Source organism: Podarcis vaucheri (genome assembly GCF_965113315.1).
Source record: "Podarcis vaucheri genome assembly, chromosome: 3".
Classification (NCBI taxonomy): Eukaryota; Metazoa; Chordata; class Lepidosauria; order Squamata; family Lacertidae; genus Podarcis; species Podarcis vaucheri.
The window spans coordinates 4,830,450-4,838,386 of record NC_138761.1 but is presented as its reverse complement, the minus strand read 5'-3'; the positions used below and the strand labels follow the sequence as shown (position 1 = coordinate 4,838,386).

At 51.2% G+C, this 7,937-nt stretch overlaps 1 protein-coding gene across 4 annotated transcripts in view; it reads right to left on the bottom strand.

Moving 5' to 3' along the window:
• Nucleotides 1-278: 278 nt before the first annotated feature.
• EXTL3 (exostosin like glycosyltransferase 3) overlaps nt 279-7,937 on the bottom strand; it is a 169,482-nt gene continuing 161,823 nt past the window's right edge. For all 4 annotated transcript variants that reach the window (XM_082217448.1, XM_082217446.1, XM_082217449.1 and 1 more), the window contains 2 exons: nt 7,636-7,764; nt 279-3,975 (listed from right to left, as the gene is read on the bottom strand). In XM_082217448.1, the coding sequence (XP_082073574.1) occupies nt 3,766-3,975; nt 7,636-7,764 (339 nt within the window). In that variant the 3' untranslated portion in view covers nt 279-3,765. The remainder of the gene's footprint in view (nt 3,976-7,635; nt 7,765-7,937) is intronic.

Below are 7,937 nucleotides of genomic sequence, written 5' to 3'. Positions count from 1 at the left end.
CTCGAATTAAACCAAATAATTTTAATCGGATTTTGAGTAAATGTGCAACGAATGCTTACTGTTCTGAATTTTATTGTGGGTGCTTCCTTAGCGGGTCATGCAAGCCGCTACTCTGAATAACGCTTCGCACAGGATAGGGGCCCTTGGGGATCACCAAGGGGGACAGGCCCCCCAAGAAGTTTGGAAATCACTATTTAAATGAAGTAGAGATTGCAACACCCCCTCGCTGTAAGCCCTTGTCCCCTTCTGCTAAAGTTAGCAAAGAGTCTCGAGACGCGTTCAAGTTAAACTGAGTTTATTTCACCCTTTTACAAAATTCAACATATGAACAATTGTGCTCGTGTCAAGGTTTTAGATTCCCCCCCCCGCCCCCACTTTTTGCTTTCCCGTCTTTTAAAATTTGGTGCTCACAGAGCTTTTAAAACACATTCATAGTGGCAAGGGGTAGAGGGCCTGCAAGTGGCTGTTGCGCTGGGCAGGGGAGAGCAGAGGAAATAAAATTGAGCAGCTGTACCCGGTTGCAGAGATGCCAGAAGGCCTTGGATGAGGAAGCCCCCTCCCTCTTCATGCAGACCCCACCTTTTCCTATATCCTCAAAGAAATGAAAAAGGGCCACCGTTCTGAGCAGCGGAGGACAGCAGCGTCTTAGGAGGAATGGCACCAACATGGGTGTTCAGGGTCTGGCAAAAGCCACTGGACTTGCCTCCAGACGAAAGGGACTTTTGCTCACCTAACCGCTTCCTTCTCCTGCCCAGGTGCCCATCAGCCTGAGGAATGGCTCCAATAATCGACCGCCTCCTTTTCCCAGCAGAAAAACCCCACAAACTTAGCACGACATGAAGAGGACGGCACGGCAAGGCTCCACCTTGGCCTGCTAAGGTTATCTTCTTAGAAATCTCCATTTGGGATGATCGCAACATAGAAGGGGGCGATTAAAAAACAGCCCCGGTTATTTTAAAAAGCCCAAAGTGCACATGTGTATGTGTGTGATTTTAAAAAAAATAAAAAACCTGGTCGTATTCCAAAAAGAGTGAGTGCTTGCGTGTGTTTGAACTGTGCATTGTGGTTCTAATCTGGGTTTCCACACATCCAACAGAGGTCAGAGAACACCGCTGGGAGAGCAGGATGGAGAGCAGACTGTGCCTTTTTGGGGGTGGGGGTCCAAGTTGGGTAACCTCCAACCAGCACAGCAAAGGAGGACGCCGATGAGGAGGAACCATGTAAACACATTTTTGAGTGGATGTCCAAAACCTAGCTTGGCACCTTACAGAGGTTTAAATGCACTAGGAGGAACAGGAGGGGCGACGCTTATCGTGGACAGGGAGAGATGAAGTTCCTTCCATGTCACGTTCCCATTCACTAGATGAGGCATCCCCAAACTCAGCTCTCCAGATGTTTTGGGACTACAATTCCCACCATCCCTGACCACTGGTCCTGTTAGCTAGGGATGATGGGAGTTGTAGTCCCAAAACATCTGGAGGGGCGAGTCTGGGGATGCCTGCACCAGACGGAGAGACCATCTGCACATGGCTTCCTTTTGAGCCTTGCGCACCCAACAGAGGAGGCCTGTACATGTTGTGGACATGCGAGGGAGGCTGATCACCATGGAGAATCCAACGTTTTATGTACCACCACCTCTTTTGCCCTGGCTGAGGATTATTCATTCATCCAGGCAGGGAGCAGAGTACGGGGAGAACGAGACTTGTGGCTTCGAAGTGGGACGGGGGCTGCCTAATGAGAACCCGCTTCCGTTGGGACAGCCACCTTTGCCCTTTGTTCCGCTGCGTTTCACCTCGCATGGCGACAGTCTGCATTATTGGGTTACCGGGTGAAAAAGAGAGAGAATCTCCTTTTGAAAATGCAAAGGGGGAATCGCAGTCCCTGAAGACTATCCAAAAAAGAGCAGAGAGGTCTGTAAACATTTGTGAGTCGCAGCCATCAAACATGCCAGCGAGCGAATGCGCTTCCTGCCCAAATGGGGCACAGGGAGCCCCCCCTCCACCTGTATTTTCACAAGAGGGTGACGGTTACCCTTTGGCACTGCAGAGCTCCAACCAGCGCCCACGACGTGCAAAAATCAGGACCCCAGGACAGGAATCGCAGTGGGAGAATATATCAAGGGGACTGCGAACCTTCCCGGATGCTACAGAAAGACGGCTATTTCACCACCGCCTTTCTATAAATAAAAAAGGGAAGGGGAATCTAAATTGCAGCCAGGTTGGGGGGCAGCAAGTTGTTCCACACCATCTCTTACAGTTTTGCAAAGACTGCACACAATGGCCTACTTTGCCAATGTGATGTCGAAGCGAGAGCCTTTCTAGAAAAGGCGCCCTGCGGAACCAAAACTCTGTGCAGAAGTAGCTTGAAAGCAATTGGGGGGGCAGAGATGGCCTGCACTCTTTAGAACAATAATATTAATTTGTGTGCAGTCTCCTGTGGGGTCCAGCGCTCCTGGGGAGTAGACCACTCGCCTGTCTCTCTCCAGCGGCTGCTGGCACCCCGGTCCCAAGAGCCATAGAGGAAAAAGGGCACAGGAGGGAGGAGGAGAAGGGCAGTTTTAGGCATCAGGGCTGAGAGAGCTGTTGAGACCAGACATGATTGCTTGAGACAGAGGATGGATTTGGGGTACACTTCATGAGCAGGAATACAGGACCTTTCATCCGGAACACACCACAGACCCGTTACGAGTGTGTGTCTTGTTGAAGAATCCCTAAGAGGCCACATCTAAAAGAAAACTTAACCCACACTCCCAAATGACTCGCCTGCAGTCACCCTGGCGTTGCCCTCGCCTGTGGCACAGAAACTTCCCGCGCTGCGCAAGCGATGCTTAAATTAAGACCTTTGAGCTTCCGCAAAGGGAGGTGGGGTGCTTATGCGATGCCCCCGCGTGGCACAGAGAGAAGCAGCAGCCCCCCCACCCGAGACTGCAAGGAAGCAGCAGGGAAAGGGCGCCCATTTTCCGTTAGGGGCACCCGCAGCTGGGAAAGGCGCCACTGTGTACCTGGGTCACCACAAAAAAAGGTTGATGCGGCAGGATCCTTTAGCGCAGGCGGGAGTAGAGGTGAGAAGCTCCCTGGAATCACTTCGCTCCTTGGCAGCCACAGGGAGAGGGTGGAGGCGATTATTTTTCAGCGGAAAGGGATCCATGGTTTCCTCCGGGAAATCCCAAGCCGGTCTCACTGAGAAGCAAATGGATGGAGGCCTCAGGTGGCCAAGTCTCCCTCCTCGGGAACAAGAAAGAAATCTGGGATATTGGCCGGGGTGGGCAGAGGGTGTTGGACGCAGCTTCCTGGGGCCTCTGCGTCTCCCCAAGCAACATCATGGGCCGGGGGTGAAACAAACATGAAATATCCCCTCCCTCCCTCCCAGCAGCCCCCTCCCACCTTCTGAAAAAAAAATATAGAAAGCCTTACCAGGCATATCTAAAACACTTCCATTTTAAATAATAATTAATATTTTAAAAACCCCAGTTTTGCCCTTGGCTAACCCACTACCTGGGGGACTAACCAGTCTCAGTTTTTCCTCAGTACATGATACCAAGCAGAGTCTTTAATGGGTGGTGCCCCACGGCATAGCGTCCCCGTGGGGCTGGCACAAGATGGCGGGAGCCACCGCTGTGTCCTTCTCCTCAGGCAGAAAGTGGCGCCTGTCCCAGGGGATGAGGAGCAGCAGCGGGAGGAGGAAACCCTTCCAGCCTCCCTCCTTGCCTCCGGCCTCGATCCAGAAGTCCGCAGCCAACGCACACAGACGCGTCTCCACGCAGGCCTAGATGAACTTGAAGCACTTGGTCTTGTCGTGGGGAAGCCGGGTCTTGAAGAGGACGGAGTCCACGCGGAACTGGGTGTAGAGCAAAGGCATGTAGCCGTAGACTTTGACGAAGAAGTTGATGCATTTGTGCCGCTCGTGGAAGTGGGAGTCGTCGTGGGAGAGGGCCTGGGGGCAGCCGGGGCAGCGGAAGGTCCAGCGGGACGTCACCTGCGCACAGGAGGAGGGCAAGGGAAGCAGGCCGTGAGCTGGGAGGAGCAGGGAGGAGTCCCCCAAGAGGATTCAGCAGCCCAAAGGTGTGTGCTGGGCAAAGGATGCTCAAGCAGGGTTCTTGCCAGAGTGGACTGGCACATTAAACTACAGTGGTACCTCAGTTTTCGAACAGCTTAGTTCACAAACAACTTGGAACCCGAATGCTGCAAAACCAGAAGTAGGTGTTCCGGTTTTCAGACTTTTTTTTGGAAGCCAAACGTGCTCCGTTTTGAGTCCCCTGTGTTTCCTGTTGCGCTGCTAATTTGCATCCCCTCATTCAAGCCTTCCGTTTCTGATTATAGTGTTCTAAGGTGATATTTGGAGCTTGTATGTGGTGCTTTTGTTTTTGCTATTTATTTTGCCTTTTCTGTTTTGAGGCTTTTTCAGTTAATTTGTTTTTGTGACTGTGTGGATCCCAGTTCAGCTACTGATATTGATTGATTGATTGATTGATTGTGTGACTGCGGAAATGGATAAAAGCCCCCCATCCAAACAATGACTATCATCAGTGCAGGTAAGAAAAAAAATGTAATTTTAATCTTTACCATCTACAATACTCTCTTATTTATTTCATAGTACAGCACATTGATTATTGCTTTCATTTTATGGGTCAGTGGTCTCGTTAGATAGTAAAACTCATGTTAAATTACTGTTTTAGGGGTTGTTTTTATTAATCCATTTAGCACTACTTTCTATGGGAAAGCGCGCCTTGGTTTTGGAACGCTTTGGTTTTGGAACGGACTTCCGGAATGGATTAAGTTCGAGAACCAAGGTTCAGCAACTTCTCTTTCCAGTCTATTTCTGAAATTCTTTTGCAACATTACAGCTACTTTGAGAAGATCTCCAGGCTGACCTTCCTGCTCTCTCGATCTGGTATCCTCCCTGCTGCCTTTGATGCAGGGACAGTTTTGGTTTCCAGAGACTCTGCGCTTCACCAGAGCACCTCCCCAAGGGCGGGCACACCCAGCTATGCCAACTGAGGCTGAGGCCAAGGAGGGGCAGGGTGGGAGAGGGAGGCCCTGTGCCCACCCCCTCTGGACTCCCCCCCCCCACGGTGACTCCGGCAAGCCAAAGGATTGCTGTGCCCACGCCAAGCGGCTGCCCTTCTCTGCAAAGGCTCCTTTTCATGAAGAGATACATAATGCCTGGCAGGAGCCTCGGCAGGTCGGCTTCAGCTAGAAGCCTCCTCCGTCTTCCTCTTGCCCACTCTGGCTGCTAAGCAGAGCCAAAAGGTCAAAGCAATTACTAACAGCCGCTGATGGACTTTGCTCTAGAGAAATACCAGCTAATGACGGTGCCAAATTAAAGGGCCTCTGGAGACCTGTCCTAGGCCTTACGCAGTGGGTACCCTGACTCCTATGGCAAGGGCTGGCATAGCTGTCAACTTTCCCCCCTTTTAAAGGGAAATTTCCTTATTCCGAATAGGATTCCTCGCAAGAAAAGGAGGGAAAAGTTGGCAGCTATGAGGGCTGGTCCCATCTCAAGTACCGTATTTTTCGCTCTGTAGAACGCACTTTTTCCCTTCCAAAAATGAAGGGGAAATGTGTGTGCGTCCTATGGAGCGAATGCAGGCTCCTTGGCTTCAGCGATAGCAACGCGAAGCCTCCGAAGCGCAGTGGGAGAGCTCCCCCCACGCTCCGGAGGCTTCGCGTTGCTTTCGCTGAAGCCGCCTGAAGCCCCCGGAGCGCAGGGAACTCCCGCTGCGCTCCGGGGGCTTCAGGCAGCTATCCGCAAGCCTTCGGAGCGCAGCAGGAGTTCCCACTGCACTCTGAAGGCTTGTGGATAGCCGCCTGAAGCCTGGAGAGCAAGAGGGGTCAGTGCACACCGATCCCTCTTGCTCTCCAGGCTTCGCTTCGCTGGAGAGGCGCTGCACAGTTTTCCCTCTCTGCGCAGCGCCCCTTCAGTGAAGCGGGAGGAGAAATGGAAGGGGCTCCGTTTCTCCTGCCGCTTCGCTGAAGGGGCGCTGAGCAGAGAGGGGGAGAATTTTTTTTCTCCTGTTCTCTCCCTCCTATGGTCCAGTGAGCCCGATAGAGCGAAAAATACGGTAATACTCAATGGAATTGTGCAAGTCTTTTTTTTGCATGGGTAACACCACCACCTTGCATGTTGTAGAATGCTTCCAAATTTTCAAAGCGCCTGGGCGTTGTCTTTGCCTTCAAAGGCAAAAGCCGAGGACGTTTGGGTTCTGACAACCGAACGAGCTTCCCTTGCCAAAGGTCTCTGAATGGAGACGTTCCCCCTTTCTCAACCTGCGGGTCCCCAGATGTTGTTGAACTACAACTCACATCACCCCTAGCTAGCAAGGCCAGAGCTCGGGGATGATGGGAGTTGTAGTCCAACAACATCTGGGGACCCACAGGTTGAGAACCGCCATTTCAAGGAAGGACAGTGTCTTCTCCTTCTGGGGTGTCTGGAGGGGGAGCTTATTAGCAGGAGTGGGTTCAGAAAGTGCCATAACTTACCCACGGAGCTTATTCATGCCTTGAGACAACTGCAGGTGGGATCTAAAAGATCACCTCACTCCTTATACGCACTACCAATCGCTGTGCATACAACCTGTACGAGGGCCTCCTGAAGATGCCACCCTGTTAGGAGGTTCATTCTGGACAATGCAGGAATCGGGCCTTTAGCGTGGTGGCCCCTGACCTGGCCCATAAGAAGAGTTTGGATTCAATATCCCACTTTATCACTACCCGAAGGAGTCTCAAAGCGGCTCACATTCTCCTTTCCCCTCCTCCCCCACAACAAACACTCTGTGAGGTGAGCGGGGCTGAGAGACTTCAAGAAGTGTCACTGGCCCAAGGTCACCCAGCAGCTGCATGTGGAGGAGCGGGGAAGCAAACCCGGTTCACCAGATTACGAGACTACCGCTCTTAACCACTACACCACACTGGCTCTGTAGCTATCTCTCTGGCGTCTGCTGAAAACTGCCAAAGTGTTTTAAGCGGAGATTTTCTTTACTTGCACTGGACCAGATACCGTATTTATATGCTGCTTTCTAATCGCTGTTGTCTTTATTTTTCATTGCTTTGGGGTATTTCATGGGAAGCGACTCCTAAATTAAATTTAATAACACAAAATACAGGATTTCCTAAGTTGCGTAGTGGTTTTCAATCCTGGGGGGTCTCTACTTGTTATTCTTTCTCCCACATCCCAGGGCCAGTTTGACAGGCCTGGTCTAGATCATATTGTATCAAACCCAAAGGGAAAGAGAAAACAACAATGAAAACAGATTGTGAATTTGTGCATGAGTTTGTGTGTGTGTGTGTTTATATATAGGGGAAACCTTTTACTTGATGAGACGTTTATTCCACTTGACCTAACAGTTTATTTGATTAAATGCTGCAATCCTCTTTTCCACACCACTGTTCAGAGGCATGCCCTAGTACAGGCACCCCCAAACTCGGCCCTCCAGATGTATTTGGACTACAACTCCCATCATCCCTAGCTAACAGGACCCCAGTGGTCAGGGATGATGGGAATTGTAGTCCCAAAACATCTGGAGGGCCGAGTTTGGGGGTGCCTGCCCTAGTAGCTCAGAAGTGACAAATATAATTTTGCCCTAGCAAAAAAAGGAAAGAGGAAACAGCCCTCTCAAGGCCTCCGCCAAGCGCTTACCTTGATTGGTGGCTTCCTGGTGATATGAGAGACCAGGAAGTTCATAGCGATATCCTCACAGTTGATGTATTCATCTACCATATCTCGGATGGCCTGGGGCATCACGTAGGAATACAGGTAGGCATAGTACTGCAGGTAAAAGGGAGAGAGGGAGAGAGGGAGGGAATGAGAATGGGAAAACATCAGAAAATGGCCAAGACACAATGCCCCCCCCCCCACAAATGCCACTGATTTGCCATAGTAAAGGTAAAGGGACCCCTGACCATTAGGCCCAGTCGTGGCCGACTCTGGGGTTGCGGCGC